This window comes from Malaclemys terrapin, chromosome 11, assembly GCF_027887155.1.
Source record: "Malaclemys terrapin pileata isolate rMalTer1 chromosome 11, rMalTer1.hap1, whole genome shotgun sequence".
Lineage (NCBI taxonomy): Eukaryota > Metazoa > Chordata > Testudines > Emydidae > Malaclemys > Malaclemys terrapin.
The window spans coordinates 20,928,022-20,945,835 of record NC_071515.1 but is presented as its reverse complement, the minus strand read 5'-3'; the positions used below and the strand labels follow the sequence as shown (position 1 = coordinate 20,945,835).

General features: G+C 42.0%; 2 protein-coding genes across 2 annotated transcripts in view; one reads left to right on the top strand and one right to left on the bottom strand.

The window, feature by feature from the left end:
- Positions 1-411: 411 nt before the first annotated feature.
- Positions 412-15,159, bottom strand: WDR12 (WD repeat domain 12). Its single transcript, XM_054044637.1, has 13 exons — positions 14,857-15,159; positions 13,839-13,933; positions 12,069-12,163; positions 10,896-11,002; positions 9,634-9,749; positions 8,945-9,099; positions 8,504-8,549; positions 6,786-6,871; positions 6,434-6,574; positions 6,200-6,305; positions 4,677-4,809; positions 2,414-2,486; positions 412-1,478 (listed from the first exon to the last, which is right to left on the bottom strand). The coding sequence occupies exons 1-13, from the start codon at positions 14,895-14,897 to the stop codon at positions 1,401-1,403; spliced, it is 1,272 nt and encodes a 423-aa protein (XP_053900612.1). The 5' UTR covers positions 14,898-15,159; the 3' UTR covers positions 412-1,400.
- Positions 15,160-15,363: 204 nt separating this feature from the next.
- CARF (calcium responsive transcription factor) overlaps positions 15,364-17,814 on the top strand; it is a 56,266-nt gene continuing 53,815 nt past the window's right edge. The window contains exon 1 of the mRNA XM_054044589.1: positions 15,364-15,439. Within this exon, the coding sequence (XP_053900564.1) occupies positions 15,379-15,439 (61 nt within the window). The 5' untranslated portion in view covers positions 15,364-15,378. The remainder of the gene's footprint in view (positions 15,440-17,814) is intronic.

Below are 17,814 nucleotides of genomic sequence, written 5' to 3'. Positions count from 1 at the left end.
AGAGCTCTTCCACTAGAGCTTGTAATGAAAACAGTATCCCCAGGGGAGGAAGTGAGCCCCCATGGATGTCTAACTAGTTTGTTACAAGATTGAAGCCTTGTGAAATTTGTGTTTTCCTCCCCCTCTCCCCCCCAGAAAACAGGTGAATTGTTGATCTATATCCTCTAAAATAAAGCTGATTGTGCATTAAATGCCACATCCTCAACCCAGCTAAATACACAGATTGCTTCTACTAAATTGTAAAGAAAATTCTCTGATGCAAGTTATTTGCTGATGTGAAAATATACCGCGAGATCTGAGCACTTAACTTGCTCTTTGTTACAGAAGAATGTGTTCTAGTACTGAGATTCTCAGGCAACTCCCACACATGTTGAACCCTTATATTTTATACAAAATATTACTCAGAGGACACCAGATTAAGATGATTTACTAATTTCATGTGGGGGAGGGTAAGAGAAAAAAATCATATACACAACTCCTGGGGGTATCCAGCTGAGAATAGACAGTTACAATAAATGGATCTGATAAAACATTGCTTTGTCTGCAGTCTTTTTGCCAACTGGTACTTAGAGCTTCAGTTTGGACCAGGCACCCTATTCTGCACAATAAGGGTTTCCTTAGCAGTTGGATATTCCATTAATATATTACTGTATAGGATGTTAATCTGGCTAATGAGTTGAGCATTTTTTTTCAATATCAGCCAGTAAATTTTTTTAAAGTGTACATTTACACCACCTTAACTTATGAATGACAGGAACCAAAATATTCCATTTGCCAATAAAATCAATAGAGAACACCTTGAAACTATAATGGTGACATAATTTGCATCACAACTCTATTAAGGACCTTATCCTAATTCCATTTCTTTCAGTGGAAGCAGGATCAGATGTTGTTCAGGGGTGAGGGGTGAATCTTGAGCTAATAAGCACCTCCAGCCTGCACTGAAGCATCTGGAACTTGTGTAACTCAAGTACCTACTTGAGCTCAGACCATAATATACTGAACTTTATAGATAAAAGCTTTATAAAAAAGAGAATGTGAATACAAAATAATTTAGTTTAGTGAGTAATTTGTCTAGCAATCTCAGTAACACTTTACTTTTAATAAACTCCAATGTTCTTTATATAGTCCTTATGAGAGAAAAGGGGACAAACGTTTGATTTCAATATCAGACCAGATAAGTGTGAGGTTGCTTGGTGGTTCTGTCTTTCTGTTATAAATACATATACATGTTGCTATAATACAAAAACCAGAAAGGGCTGCTCTCTGGTACAAAGTAGAAGCAGACAGTTTTTCTAGGAGGCTGTTTTCTTCAGATGCTGAACTGTACGTTATCTAAAAACTTCCAACAGGTTAGGGCTACTGGAAAGTAACCTCTAAAATCTTCTTGCCTTTTATTTTCATGCTCCAACATCAGAGGTTGTTGCTGAATATCTATAGGAATATAGCTTGTTGTCTGCCCCTCCACTCAACAGCAACTGTAATGGGGAAAAACAAGTTGTGCCCACTGTCAAACCAAGTAAATATCCACACAATTTTTGTCCCTGGGCAACACACATGAGCTGAATAAATATTTAAAATTATTCCTCAGCAGTCTGATTCTGTTCTTCCTCTGAAGGGCTAAATGTCAGGAGTAACAAACAATGGTGATGTGAACCCCATAGTCCGTTTTAATTGGTTCAAATTCAGAAATAATACAGGCCTATATCTTACCCTCCTACAAAAACCAATTAGGGGAAGGTAAAGCTTACATGAAAATGTCTAAGGCTTTCCCTGGTCTGCCACATCTTAGTCTAAGAGGTAGGGCCCCTGGGACTGTGGAGTTGGGGTCTCCAAAACCTGTGTTGTGCTTAGATACATGCAGCTGGGCCCCAAGGTAAACATCATGCTCCTGCCCATGCCACAAAAGTGGCAGCACACCTTTGCCAGGTCCAGCTGCCTGTGCATGCTACCTCCATAGTCTAATGCCACAGAGGAGAAAATGCCGCTTAGAGAAGCACGGGAGTAATTTTCATCATAAGTTCCCATGTCCAGAGAAAGAAACATGCCACCTTGAATGGCTGTTCTGACTTCCACCCTTCCTTGTCCCCCTAATGCTATGTGCAGAGCTTTCATATAATCCCCATGGACGGGGAGAGGGATGGCCATCTGGTAATGATGCCGAATAACCACTTTTCCCCTACAGAGAGTCCACCCTAACCCATCCCGCTACAATTAAGGCCTTCTGGTCTCCTCCATGCCATATAAACAAAAGGGAGAATATGATCCATGAACACCAACAGGAGATATCCAATAGTAAAAAGTTCATTGTTGTTCTCTAGTTTAGAATTAAACATCAATCATACCATCATCAGCCCCTTTCCCATCCAAAACACACATTTAAGGAATAAAATCCTGTTCCTCGAATTCTTACCCCTGCTTCTGTCCATTCCACACACAAAACCTTGTCTTCATGAGCAGCCAAATCATAGAGAGGAGCCTTGCAACTGATAAGATAGACATTTAGAGTCATGAATTAAGTAAAATTATATACAAAGTTTTAACTCCTAGAAAATTCTGGGTTTGATCACACTATAATCTTGTAACATTTAAAAACCATACTTCTACCACTATACTTCTTGGGGGAGAACAGAATTAAGCCATACACTGGTCTTCCCACCACTGAATTCAGACAACAGCTGTTCCTGATTCTAGCATGTATTTCTGTACGATTGTGTCTATACTAGGTAAGTGGATCATTGGTAACTAGACCAGTCAGATAGCATCAGTGGTGCAGGATGTCTACACAAGACATGCTCTTTTGGCCCACATGCACACTTGTACTATATTACACCATTAGAACGTTGCACTGCCTTTTGGGTACGCTCTGGAGCAGTGCCTTGTTGGAAATTTTGAAGGGCCTTCTGGGAGCCCAGAGGAATTGTGGAATAAGCTCCCATAAGGCTTTGGGTAGCGGTGCCATTTCCTACTCCTTTTCGCAAAATGGAAACCAGGGGTGAACACTTAGCTCTTGTTTCTTACTCAATAAAAAGGGATTCTGATGAGGCTAATGAAGAGCAGTTGTAAAGCATCTGAGGCAAGGCCATGGAGAATGTTCTGAGAGCACCTCCAGAGCAACAGAATCAGAGCAGTAGCTACTGACAAAATCTTTGGTGCCCCCACCCTGGAGTAGCTAGCTTTTATGCAGGATCTGAGGATTATATTCACTCAGGAAATGCAATTTTTGGATCCTGACTAGGGCCATGGACTGATGAGAGAAAGTTGTTAAAGGTGGGGCACCAGGAACAGTAGGTGCATAACTCAGAATAGAGGAAACAATCACTGTACTTCTGTGGTGAGCTAGCCTTAACACTGCAGCACCAAACCAACAGGATGAAAGCTCTGTTCAGTGTCGGAAAAAAGAGTGGTGACTCCTCTGTGGCAGCTGACTACCCCAGATGGCTACTGGTGAGTAGGGCACCATTTTTGTGTTTGGGAAGTCTTGTGGGACCTATTGTTGTGAAGTGTGCATGGTAACACAAACATCAGATATCCACAAGTCTATGAAGTCCAAGACACCTCCCCAAGAAGCTCACATGAGTTTTTAGCTCTACTCCTGCCATGTTCAGCATAGGAAAAAATCAAAAATAGTAATCTCATTAAACAAATTGCAGGCAGGTGAAAAACTAGGTACATAGTTTATTATTAAAGCCTTGATTATGCAATCAAACCCTAGACCAATTCATCTTCTCTACCACTACCCCTTTCAAGTCAGATGTTGTTTGACTTTAGACTAGTGGTTCTCAACCTTTCCAAACTAATGTAACCCTTTCAGGAGTCTGATTTGTCTTGAGTATGCCCAAGTTTCACCTGACTTAAACTACTTGGTTACAAAATCCGACATAAAAATACAAGTGTCACAGCACACTATTACTGAAAAACTTCTTACTTTCTCATTTTTATCATATAAACTAAATTGATTGGAATATAAATATTATACTTACATTTCAGTGTATAGTATATAGAGCAGTATAAACAAGTCATAGTCTGTATGAAATTTTAGTTTGTTCTGACTTTGCTAGTGCTTTTTACGTAGCCTGTTGTAAAACTAGGCAAATATCTAGATGAGTTGATGTACCCCCGGAAGACCTCGCATATCCCCAGGGGTAGGACCCCTGGTTGAGAAACACTGACCTAGACCTCTCGCTTTTGCAAGTATCTGTTTCAGACACAAAACTACTCCTTTCCTTGCAGCTACGTGTTATGAAATGTCCACAATGGGGAGCAAATCAAACTACACACATTAGGCTCCTTCCGGAAGACAGATACTCCTAAAAATCTTGCTAGCGTAACTAAGATTTAAAAAAAAAAAAAAAAAAAAAAAAAAAAAAAAAAAAAATTAAACCCACTAGCAAAATTATTAAGGAAACCTCTTTCTACGTCATCTCACCCAGTGCAGTATTGCCACAGAAATCCTGGGTGGGAAGGTCAATGCAGTTGATTTCAACGTCCAGCCACAGAGCTGCTGGCAGAAGGCAAGTGCTTTTTTCGCTCTTCTATTAGGTGTTTCTAATCTCCATATGGATTCCAGAAATTTAGTTGGAGTCTTCATTTAGCTTCCCCATATACTTTTGTTGTGTCACTAGGCTACATGAAACTCTACGTGCTACCTGTGAATATTAAAGAATGGCATTTACCTCCTTGTGTCCCAAATCTTGACAACGTTGTCTAGAGAACCTGAGATTAGCTGTTGCTCATGTGTGGGGGACCACTTCACAGACGTCACCCAGCCAGTGTGAGAGGTCAAAGAGAGGAGTACCAAGGAACCATCTGGGACAGAGAAAATGAAAACCCACCACCCCAATTTACAGAAATGTATACAGGTCAGTTTAAGATATTTATAAAATCCACCAGTATACGAGAAGCAGTCAAGATTAACACATGTGGGGGCCGGGTAGTTCTTCCTGCTCATCATGTCATAAGATTGTTCCAGACAGCATGAGAGGTTAAAACGCACGCATGCACACGAGCTCCTGTAGAAAGGACAAAAATCTAACCACCTTATTGTTACCAAAGAGGCACGTTTTCCACTGTTGAAAGAGTTTCTTTGATGAAGATTACTGAATGGCTCTAGGGATCAGTAATGGGATATGAAGCCTTTTATCCAGGGGCAGCTCTATGTATTTTGCTGCCCCAAGCACGGCAGTCAGGCGGCTTTCAGCAGCGTGCCTGTGGGAGGTCCGCTGGGAACGTGGATTCGGCGGCATGCCTGCGGGAGGTCCACCGGTCTCATGGCTTCGGCGTGCCCACCGCCGAAGCCACGGGACCGGCGGACCTCCCGCAGGCATGCCGCCGAAGGCTCGCTGACTGCCGCCCCTACAGCGACCGGCAGGCCGCCCCCCCGCGGCTTGCTGCCCCAGGCACGCGCTTGGTGCGCTGGTGCCTGGAGCCGCCCCTGCTTTTATCTCTAGATTATTGGTTCAAATCTGGCCTGGTTTGTAGTGGCTAAAAAGACATTCCTGTCTGGCTTATGATGTGTGGCAGTCTCTCTATATCATGAACTGCAATGATTGGCAGTCATTTCAGACTTGTAAGGAGTACAAAGTTTGATCAGACATGTAACCAGCTACTTTTTCACTTCTACAGATGGTCTCCCCTATTCAGGGTTTAGGCACCCTGACAAACAGTGGCATTTAACCCACTGATAAAAGTGACCTTAGATTTCAAGGCTGTTAGCAGGGCAGCTTTCAAAATTCACTAAAAAAGAAATGTCTTTAAAAGAGAAGAATTGGATTTGTTTTCCAAGTTACCGTCTAAGGAATGAAAGTTATTAAGAATGAAAAAGTCATGCCTCAAAAGGCAAAAAGCAATAGTACTTAAAATAGCCAATTAAATAAGCTACTGCTGTGGTCAGCTGAAACAAGGCTCACTAAGAGCAGGGAGGGAATGAGGATAGTTTCTCATCACTTTACACAGTCATGGGAGCATTTTTGCAATGGAATGTGGAAAGGATCCGGGTTCATACAGCTTTCCCTGTCCCCACTGCTCCTGTTAATTTTTGGTTAAAATCGTCTAGCTCCCCAGTTAGGAAACAGTTACAGACAAATACCAAAGTTTGTGTGTGTATAACTTATGAAATGTGTTAAGATGTACCCCCTTCTCTCAACACACATGAATTTGAAAAGTCATTTGTGTTACCCACACATTCACTTTTGCTCACCTTTAGTGCGGGGATCCCATAATCTAATGTGTCTGTCAGTACTCCCAGATGCTAGACGCCGACACAGAGGTGAGTAGGAGATAGAATTAAATACTTTGTTTCCAGTCTGCATAAGAAAAGAATTCATAAGTTAGGAGCTACTCTTGTACAAATTCTAAATTCAAACTGAACTGGAGTTACACCAGTGAGAATTTGGTGAAAAGTTTTAATGTACAACATGTAAACAAATCTCACCAAAGTTGATTTGAGACCTCCTGTCTCCACATCCCATATTTTAATTGTATGATCCCATGATGCACTACAAATTTCTTCAGCATCTGACCACAGCACAGAGGAGATGGCTTCAGTATGGCCAGAAAGAGTTGTAATGGGAGTCTAGAAATTAAATAAAGTATTAAGATCAGAAAAATAGTGGCTTAGTTATTGTAGAAAAAAAAACATTATTTCACCAAATAAATGTATGTAGATTAATTTTCAGATATTTCATTAGAAATTTCCCCCTACACGTATTTATCAAAAAGGGAAAATATTTTTCATTTCCATGCTTTTCAGCTGAGGTTCTACATAAATCCTGACCACTTCTTACCCTGGTTAGTCCAAGCTGTTCAATTTTCTGCTTCTTCCTTGGTCTGTTTGCTGCTTCCTCTATTTCATCCTCTTCATCTGTAGGCACTATGATGGAAAGAAAGTCAAGCTTGATTTAGAAGGGTTTGGGATGCATTCCCAGCTAAGTACTTCTTACATGCCCCCCCCCCCCCCCCCATCACCACAGTATCCAACTGCCTGCCAAACATAAATTTAATCCTCAACACTCCTGTCAATTAGATCAGTATTATTATTCCCATTTTACAGCTGAGGAATTTACGCACAAATAAATTTACTCAGATCTTCCACATCCTAGATGAATTCCTCTACAAGACCATCCTTCTTTCATGGAAAAAACTATCTAAATCCATCCTATATTCTGTACACAGTCACTCTATATTTTAATTTACACATTTATATATAAATGTAAATGAGCATTTTGAAAGGAGGCATCCAACTAGCTAGCGAAGGACTGTATGTTATTTTATGTCACCAGATCAGGATCAGTTTAGTCAATTTATTGTCCCTCAAGTCATGATGCCTATAAAAGAAGATTAGGAAAAGAGTCCACAACTTCTTAAAGTGTCCATATTAAAAACTACAAACTGTACAAGCCTATTGAATGCTAAAATCTGTAGATAGTATTTGGAAAAAAGACACCCAGTTGGCAGTTATACGTGAAATCTAAGTGTTTAAATTAAGTTTACGCCATGACCCTGTAATTAAATCTGTGCAGAGGTCTGCCACATTATGTCAGTGCAGACTGGGGTCTTTAATCTGTTTTAAGTAACAGTGTCCATTATCGCAGAAAAACCAGAAGTTAAATTTTTAAAACTGAACTCTTGGCACAGTTACTGTTGCACCATAATAAATGACTATAGTGAGGAGGCGTGGCCTCCCTCTGAGACTGATCCGTTCCCCATCCCCTGGTAGGTGGATCCAGGCAAGCCACGACCTCCCTCCCCCTCCCCAGAACCAGAAGGGCGGGACAGGAAGTTTAAATGGCAGGCCCTGCAGTTCAGTTGGGTGAGAGCCGGAGAAGGGAGCAGATGTCTCTTGCCTGCTGCTGAGCCCTGTGCCCGAGACGGAGCTCTACAGTGCCGAGGACCCTGAAGGGGTGCCGCTGGCCACATACCCAGAGGAGAAGGAGGAACCCCAGGAGATGGAGGTACAGTAGGAAGTAGCCCTGGGGCACTACCAGAGTAGTTTGCCAAAGTAGGTCAGTGTGTTTCAGTGGGATCCCTGCTGACCCAGTGCTGGAGGGTTCTGCCATAGTCAGGGCCCATGGTTAGGATCCGGTGGAGTAGGGTGGGTCTGGACCTCCCCACCCCCTGCTACCAGCCCCACCCTTGGAGTTGGCAGCCTCCCAACCTTAAGCTGGATGGCCTGAGACAGCTTGTTGCTCTGCCCCACTATAGGCAACTATATTTAAGTGGGGGGGGGGGGGGACCCACAAGAATATGCATTTTATTCTCAGAAATGGAAAATGTATAAAAGCAGTAACACGTCAAAATAAGAGTTTCTGGTATAACTGAATAATGTATTTTATATATATATATATAAAAACTTCAAAAGTGAAAAATTAAAACATAATACCCATTTAAAATGGTTAAAATAAAATCTATTCAGAAGTTTCAGTCATTCCAGATCATTAAATTTTAAAACTCTCAATTAGAGCCAAAAATCTCAGGCAAAGCATTCATAAAATATTAATCTTACCTGCAGACCAGATCTTTAACATCTTATCCCAAGATCCACTGCAGAACTAGATGAACAGAAACTTTTTATTAAAAAGATTATGTAAAATCCAGTTAGTTCACATAAGCCACAGAAAGTCATCTTTCTGCTCAAAATGTTGTAAAACTAGGCAAAAATGCTACCAAAATCATCTTCAGCTTTTTGTGCAATATTAAGGGTTTTATGTATCTTTTCTTTTCAATACAGCACATTACTTCCATTACGTCGAATGCAAGGCTATCACCAATTTATAAGTGCTTTGGTATCCACAATTAATACATAGGTTTATACAGATTGTATGCACTTGACAACATATGACCAATTCACATGCGGAGGACAAAAAAATGTGATTTTTACACATAAATAAGCAACACAGAATCCACAACTCACTAGCTCAACACAGATCATCTGCAAGTAACTCACTTTAGTTCTTGTGCAGTCAACTGCTATAGAGTCCACACTTCCAGCATGTCCTCTACAACAGTGAAGGGCTTTCACTTTGTTCCTCTCTACATTCCACTCCCACAGCAGGATAGTCTGATCCAGAGAGGCACTGAGTAGCAGGCATGACAAACTATCTAAGGAAGGAAGAAAGTGCCAACATACAAATCCAATTAAGGAAGTCTTTCTAAAAATCCTTTTAGAGGAAGCAAGATTAAGATTTTAAAAATTTACACAGTGACCCAATACAAATTGAGAGATTCATGTAAATACACCAGACCGTAGCTAGAATGTGGGATTTGGGATCCATGCGTGGTACTGCGTTAAAATGAATTGCAATTAAAGTAATTAAATTTGGGATCCATGGCCGCAACCGTGTTGTGTGAATTCACTCTATATAGACACGTGTTCTAGCGAGGGTCCGGTATATCACAGATTTAAATGTACAAATACTAATGAAGATTAACTTGGAATATTTAAATAGTTATTAGAAAATACTGGAGTTTGTTTAAAAAGTATTTTATCATGAGGGATTTTACTCAATTCTTTCATTTCTAATCTATTACAAGCAGTGCTTACAATAGCTGTAACGTTTAGGTTGGCAATTGAACCTGTATGTTTTCCAGTAAATTGCTCTAGCCCCACTCCCAACCAGTATAAGGTGTACTGACCTTTTTTCACCCATGTCACATCTTTCACCACCTCTGTGTGCCCAGCAATTGTCATGATGGATTTTCCTTCTAAAGACCAGATTCGAGAAGTCTGATCATAAGAGCCAGTCAAGATCCTAGGGGATGCAGATATTGAAACATTTTTTAAAGCCAATGGTGCATCATGGGAGATCTTTTCAATTAGGAACTTCAAAACTATTAGTATGATAACCAGTTGAGAGACATGAATAAATAAAACATCTCCTTTATGTAAATCTTAGTCCTCTTTGAAATAAAAAAAGTTAACATTAAAATTTAACTTGTTTGCAAAAACTGGATCAAATTTAGATTTTAATAGGTTCAAAACAAACTTTCTTAAGGAATGAATTAGCTGTGGATTTCTAGACAAGGTATACAGGAGAGAGAAGTGAGAATATTGATCATTCTGGTAAATTAAATGCTGAAGTCTCATGTCTAATTTAAGATCAACCAAAGAAAAATTATAATTACAATAAATTCTTTACACTGATTAGCAAAGCATTTTCAATCCATTAATAAATGGGGGAGTCTCAGTGTAATCAATAGAGAGACGGAAAAAGAAATAGTAAATACAGTACAGTACTATTAAACGTAGATTACTAAAAAAAAAAAGTGAAGCAGCATTTTTCCTCTTCATAGTAAAGTTTCAAAGCTGCATTAAGTCAATGTTAAGTTGTAAACTTTTGAAAGAACAACCATAATGTTTTTTTCAGAGTTACAAACAACCTCCATTCCTAAAGTGTTGGTAACTCTAAGGTTCTACTATAGTAGAAAAGACAAGTAGTGTCTTTAAAAGCACTCCAGATAAGGGTTTTGAAACTACAGTAATAACTTGGAATTAATATTTGAAGTATAAAATATTGAAATGTTAGAAATAAATGTAAAAAGACAGCAAGATGTTATTGTATTATTAAAGGAGATAATATCATCAGTGCGACTCATCAAATCTAACTCATACCAGGAGCAAATCTCATCCTCTTATGCATGGTACCTTCCTACTTGGGTTAAAGTTACTGTCAAGGTAGCATGGAGGAGCTCAAACTTCAGCTAATTTCTCAGACATATGGCCTGCATATAAACAATTGATTTTAAAGGTAGAAAAGTCATTTAAAGGAAAAGAGAAATATAGAATGGGAAGAAAACTATGTTAAAGAGAAGTACCAATAAATAACTATGGAATCAGCTACAGACAGTGGGAGAAACCAAGATGGAAACTTATGACGGGCTTAGTGGGTCTGCGATACCATTCTTCCGTAGCTTCAATAGAACTGATCCAGTCGTCGTGGAACATGCATTCCTCAGGTTGAGGTGCAGTGTACTTCTCCACATATTCTATTTCCACCACTTCCTCCTAAACTCTCAAAAGACAAGAAGCCCATCAGTGTGCTTTTTCTTTTTAAATAAACAATCACAATGATCTAGTACAGTAGTTCCCAACCACTCCGAGCAGTGGTATCAATTGGCAAGACAAAGGTATCAACTACACAAGCCGGAGTCCCCTACCTTCCACACGACTGTGTGCGCTCTACTCTGCCTTAGAAATTGAGCTGCTACTGCAAATGGGGATTCAGGTAGCCCTAACTCCTTGACAGGCAAGCATATGCATAACTGAACAGAAGGCAGATGGTAGCAATGCATCAGGGCGCACAGCACAAAGATTCATAATTAAGGTCCCAATGCTGCAAACTCTTAAGAATGTGTGTAATTTTACTTAGGTGAGCAGTCCTATTGAAGTCAATGGGCCTACTCACATGATTAAAGTTACACACATGCTTAAGTGTTTGCAGGATTGGGCTCTTGGCGAATGAGTACAAGTACATCACTACTGATCAACGCTACCTATTGGCTTATCAAATTACTACTAATACAGTGTTTAAAAGTAGCTACAGATGATTTCCAAAGTAAATGTTGTTCCTTTTCTTTTCTAGGTTTTCCGCACTATGCTTATCATGCTTAGTAGTGGAGTGTCTATAACACTTCATATCATTTGACCCACATAGGGCCACTGACTACAGACTAGCAAAGCAGGAGACAAAAGTACATTGATGGTGACCAAAATGGGACCCTCCAGAACTGTATGAAACCAGACAACAGGAGAAGGAAGTGTCTCAGGTTGCTCAATAGCAAACTGTAATCATTAGGAGCACTTTCAGGCTCCAAAGCAAGTCTTGGTGAATCCTCCATGGGCAAAAGAATAATGCAGGGTCTTCAGAGGAAAATAAGGGAAATTACTTGGGCTTCATCAGAAAGGCAAAGGAATACTAAGGGAGAAAAATACATGGAATATAGAGAACTTTCCTAATCAGAACTGTAAATCAGATCAAATTTAAAATCTGTATCTAATTAAATGGTCTAGGTCGGGATCTTTAAATCCCATCATCCTACAGTGTGGGCCACAGAAAGTGTGTATGACTTACTGTTGAGATGTTTTCCGCTTCCATGTGTTTGACCAGTGACATACGCAAGAACTGGCCCTTGACAAGGAAATCAAACTCCACATATTTGTGGTCCTCTAAGACAAACAAGAAACAATGTTTAAATTGCAAGTCTTAACTTACACAATCCAGAAAAAAGAGCAAATTTTAGGGACTGAAACTAAATTTAGTTAAAACAAATTCAGGGGCCACCTTCTTCTCCCAAGTATCAGAGGGGTAGCCGTGTTAGTCTGGATCTGTAAAAAGCAACAGAGAGTCCTCTGGCACCTTTAAGACTAACAGATGTATTGGAGCATAAGCTTTCGTGGGTGAATGCCCACTTCGTAGGATGCATGCACTCTGTTGCTTCTTCTCCCAGTTACAACTGTTCAACCACATTATCTAAAAGGGATTACACAGATTTAACTGAGGGCAGATCTTGATCCAAAGGATCCCTTGGAGAAAACAGCACCTAAGTTTCTATAAGTAGCATCTCTGGAGCCAGGACTCCAGGCTTCTAAGGTGTTACCTCTTCAATTTTGGTTGCAATTTGAGAAGTGAACAACAACTTTTAAAGTTTTACATGGGCTGAGACCCAGTTATACCTCCACTTCTGTCTGCTGGAGCATCTCTGTCGTTGACTAACCAAAGTCCCAGGTACCAACCTTTAGAATTTGCCTCCCCTAATTGCTCACCAGGGAAAGAGTCAGGTGAGTTTCAAATAACACTGCAAGGTTTTAGTCAGTCAACTGAATTAAAATTTTTGTTTCTATTTCTTTTTTTTCCTCTTTCACTTTAGTTGGATGATCTAGACAAAATGATTTTTATTGTTAGCATTGCAATAGTGCCTATAGGGAACTATCAGGATTCCAATGTGATAAGTACTTTAAATAGAATGGGGGGCTGGGAACAGTCCCTTCCCCAAAAAGCTTGCAATCTAAATATGTAGCCAGACAAAAGGTAGATAAGAGCCAAGTGAGAACAAAGTAATGGTGAGATTGACGCACCAGGTATGTCTCTTTTTTTATTTTTAAAAACACAAAGGGCAGGACTGCTTATGGGTTTTACACTCTTGATTTCCCCCAAACATTCATGCGATCAGTCCTGTGCAAGGAGACCAGTACTTGTGTATGGTTCCACTGACTTCAATCAAACTCTGGCTTGGTCTACAAAGTTATATTGCCATAGCTATGTCGGTCAGCACTGTGGAAAAAACCCATACCCGGAAGAGTGCTTTTGCCAATGCAGCTAAAATTGTTTGGGGAGGGGATGTTCCTACACTGACATAAGAACTCTCTCTTGGTGTAAACCATTTCTACGCTAGGGGGCTATGCCAGTATAGCTTTGCCAGCATAGACACCATACTGCATACACATACAGTACATCGTTGTGGGCATAAGGATCCATCTGCATGGATCTGAATGCAGAATCAAGGGCTATATTTTTAATAATCATGTACGATGCCTAGAAACTGTTAAAGATACTATAAGACAAGTAAGAACAATAAGGGAGGTAAGATCCTCTATGAAAATTTGAAAGGAGAATTTTGCCCAACTGTGAAAACAATTGTTTTTCCAACCAAGGAATCTTGACGAGTCTTGTATGCTTTGCTGTACGCATGTTCATAAGTCTTTGCAGGAGTGGAACCTTTGTATTTTAAGCCCCTATAGTTTACACACTTACTAAAGTATTTAAAATCTCTTCATAAGTTTCTATTTTTTTTTTAAAGTATTCCTTTTTCTAAAAGAGGTAAATCATCTTCCAAATACATACCATGTTTAGCTTGCAGCAATTTATTGATGATGTTACTGAGGTCAGCAATTTCAGAGGCTGCTGGGATAGAGAATGGAACATCATCTACTACATATCTAGAGGGAAGAAAATAGGAATTTACTTATTGAGAAGTGCTGAAACTCACAGCTCAACAGGTACAAAATAAGCATATTATTTAAAAGTCTGTGATACAGCTCTTTTTGCAAGTGAGGGGTTTAAACACTTTGCAGTTTGAATGGACACATACTTTATTTGCACTTGTTTCAAGAATCCTACCCATCCTAATCTCATTATACTGTATAGTTTAGGCTCCCTTTGGTTAGATTTTCTGAAGTTCAACTCGTGTGTAGCCAAGCAAGAACCAGGAACACTTTTTTTCACCTTTTTTGAAACTTCCTCTCTAACATTCACAAATACAATAGCTCGTAATATACACTATAGTATCTCCAAATTCATCTCGATCCAAGCGAAATCCAGCTGGTAGAGAAGCCAGTGGCACGGGGAAAAGTACAGAAAATGAGTGAATATTAAAAGAGTTGCTAAAGCCCCACCCCTTACAGTTGTACATTTGCCAACGCTTAGATTAATTATGGCCCTGATCCCATTCCCCCTAAAATCAGAGAGGATGCCTCTGACTTCAGTGGAAGCAAAAGGCAGGCCACTGTGTAAATCTTGATTACAGATTTTATGGAGGCACTCACAGATATTTTCAATTAACTTGTAGGAGTTTATGGAGTTTTGTTAGGGAATGTTGTTTGCCAGGAAAGATTAAGTAAATAAATCTATCCTCCCCAACCAACCAACACTACAAACCATCCACCCACCCCAGTAAGATTTGACCGTGTAGCAGTAGCCTCAATTTCCCTTCTTCTAGTTGCTCCCCTTCCCACCCACCCTGCCGCGGTGGTGGCCTGCACATGGTGTGTGACCGCTTAGGATGAGCATCGCCCATCAGTATCGTTCCTGTCCGCGTTTCCCTTGCCCCCCCCCCCGGGCAGTTAGGCCACCCCACACTCACTTGTGGTTCTCGGTGAAGAACCGAGCCTGGAGCTGGGCCATTGGGTCGGAGAGGGCGAGGCTGGGCCGGGGCTGTGTGTGTGCGTCTGTGCCCAGCTGAGGACTGACACGGGGTGCAGGACAGGAGGCTGGAGCCGGCCCTGAGCTCTCTCTCCCCAGCCAGCGGAGCAGAGAAAGCACGTGTCTCGGAGCCGCAGTCAATCAGTCCGGAGCAGCAGTACAGATCGAGCATTCCGCCAGCGATTAGTGGGGGCTGCTCTTAAGGGTCCGGAGCCGCTCCCTCTGTCAAGCCGCGCTGGACGCTCCGCCCACCAGTTCCTGGCTGCGTGAGAATGGGAGCTACTCGCACACGCACCCACGCTGCAGCCTGTGAGGCAAATGCAGAGACCCCCCAACCTTCATTACGGCAGGCTCCATGGAAACTACCAGTCCCAGCATGCAGCGCGGCCCACGGGGCAGTCAACGAGGTGTCCCGAGACTACAAATCCCAGCATGCATAGCGCGAGAGGCCACAACTCCCAATATGCCATGCGCCGCCTCACAGGCGGGTAGCGACTTCTTCCCCGTACCACCTGTCAGCTTCAGTAAGAGCTTTTGGGGGCCATTATTTCCGGGTTGTACGGTGGCCCATGGGGACCACACCACACGGTAGGGAGTGCGTTGCTGCGCCTGCGCTATACGGCTGTCTCCATGGTGGTGCCTGCGAGAGCCAAGACGAGGTTGAGTAGACTCGTTCTGAATTTTCTCTCCGCTTCCCTGACTCCCCTGCAGGGTTCGCGGCAGCCGAGGCGGGAGGAGCCGCGCCCAGTCTGCCCTCCCCACCCCCACCGCGCGCGGGGCGTTCTGGCTCCCAGACCTGCCAGGGGGCTGCGGGGCGGCGCCGCGGAGGAGGGGGGCAGCCCCCCGGGGCTATTGTTCTGCGGGGCCAACATGGCGGGGGCCTGCTCTGCCCCCGGGAGGTCCTGGCAGGGCGGCCGCCCGCGCTGCTCGCCGCCCGGCGTAAGGAGAGGTAGAGCCGCTGCCCTGCCTCGCCTCCAGCCTGGGGGGGTGGACAGCAGAGCCCTGGCTGGACCCGGCCGGCAGCCCCTCAGTGTGGGGACGGACAGGGGAGGGGAGAGGGGTAGTTAGGACAGGACCGCTGCCCCCAGTGAGGGGAGGGAGAGGGGTAGTTAGGACAGGACCCGCTGCCTGTCGGAGGGGGGGGCCGGTCTGGACAGGACCTGCTGTGCTCCCTGGAGTCAGGACGTGACCGACTGTACCCCTTGGGGGGGGTAAGAGATTAAGGGTTCAGGTTAAGGCCCATGGGGAGATGGAAGAGTGGGTATCAAGCCTAGATCCCACTGCCTTCTTCCTTTTGAAGCGGAAGGCTTCTGCTGTATATGTCAGTGAGACATTTACAGGTCCATTCATCATGTTTGACATTTCCCTCTACAAATTGTGCTGGTAGAGTTGGTGACACAGCCTCTGGGATGTATGCATATAAACATGTATGCACACATCCTGTACAATTCTCTAGGAGATACTGAGTTACTGGCATATACGATTTGGGTATGTTTCATGTACTTGTTCACTGTTGATGATTTACTGATGTGATTTGGTGAACCTTAATGTTCATGTAACATAACATCTAAAAATAAAGTTTTATTAAAATCAAATTTGGTGGATTTTAAAAAAGTACTGTACTTATAAGTGAATTCAGTATTTTGGAAAAAGATGTTTGGCTGGATACTTTGCATCTGTTTGATTCCTTTTGCATCTTGTTAACGGTTAGTTATGGCCTCACTATAAGTGAGTAGCTGTATCTGTCTATAATGTGTGGTGGTTCTACGGGTAACCTGATGGAGAAGGAAGGGTTGTCTTGGTGTTTTAAATTAGTAAGATTTATATGCTTTCTTCAGAAATACAGTTTTAAAAAATCGACGTCTTGCAAGTGTAATCGATGTAAATGCTTTTTTGTTGTTTTTTTGATCTGTAATATGTACACCTAGTTTATAATTGCAGAAAGACACTAAGCAATAGCTTTTCCACAATTTTTTAAAAAGCCTACTGAATAATTACTATAGTTTATAGAAATAACATGAAAAGCACTATATAAGTGGGTCAGCAGTTACTCTGAGTTTTTCTTAGCTCCCCTCACAACAAAGATTAAGAAAATTTTGGTCATACATTAAAAATATGTGTGTGGCCAATGTAACTCATTTTCATTCAAGAAGCCATGACTATTGAATATGCTCAATTACTTTACTATCACTGATACCCATCATTAATGATTTAGTTGATGTAGAAATGTCTCATAAAACATACTTCTTTTGAAGGGGCATTTAATTGCATCGAGGCTGTGTGTCTGTCTCAAAGTTTCTCCTAATTCAGCACTATTTTCATGGAAAATTGGGGATGATATTGCTATGGATTCCTTGAGTATGACATAACTAAGGCCCTACCAAATTCATGGTCCATTTTGGTCAATTTCACAGTCATAGGATTCTAAAAATCATAAATTTCATGATTTCAGTTGTTTAGATCTGAAATTTCACGGTGTTGTAATTATAGGGGGTCCTGACCCAAAAAGGCTTTTTTGAGGGAGAGGAGGGGTGTTGCTGTACTGCTACCCTTGGTGCTGTTTGTGGAGGCACTGCTTTCAGAGCTGAGTAGCTGGAGAGTGGCGGCTGATGGCCAGGAGCCCAGTTCTGAAGGCAGAACCACCACCAGCAGCAGCGAAGAAGTAAGGATGGCATAGTATGGTATTGCCACCCTTACTTCTGTGCTGCTGCTTGCAGAGCTGGGCCCTCAATCAGTAGCTGCCACTGTCTGGCCACCCAGTTCTGAAGGCAGCAGCAAGAGTGGCATAGTATGGTATTGCCACTCATACTTCTGCACTGCTGCTGGTGGGGAACTGCCTTCAGAGCTGTGTGCTTGGCCAACAGCCGCCATTCTCCTGCTGGCCAGCTCTGAAGTCAGC

Bases quoted from the DNA above. Each gene is read 5' to 3' on its own strand.
- WDR12 (XM_054044637.1), bottom strand. From the start codon at position 14,897: ATGGCCCAGCTCCAGGCTCGGTTCTTCACCGAGAACCACAA. The intron at 4,810-6,199 runs GTGAGCAAAAGT...TCTCTGTCCCAG, and splicing joins ATGGGATCCCCGCACTAAAG to ATGGTTCCTTGGTACTCCTC. The intron at 2,487-4,676 runs GTAAATGCCATT...CTATCTTATCAG, and splicing joins AAGATTTGGGACACAAGGAG to TTGCAAGGCTCCTCTCTATG.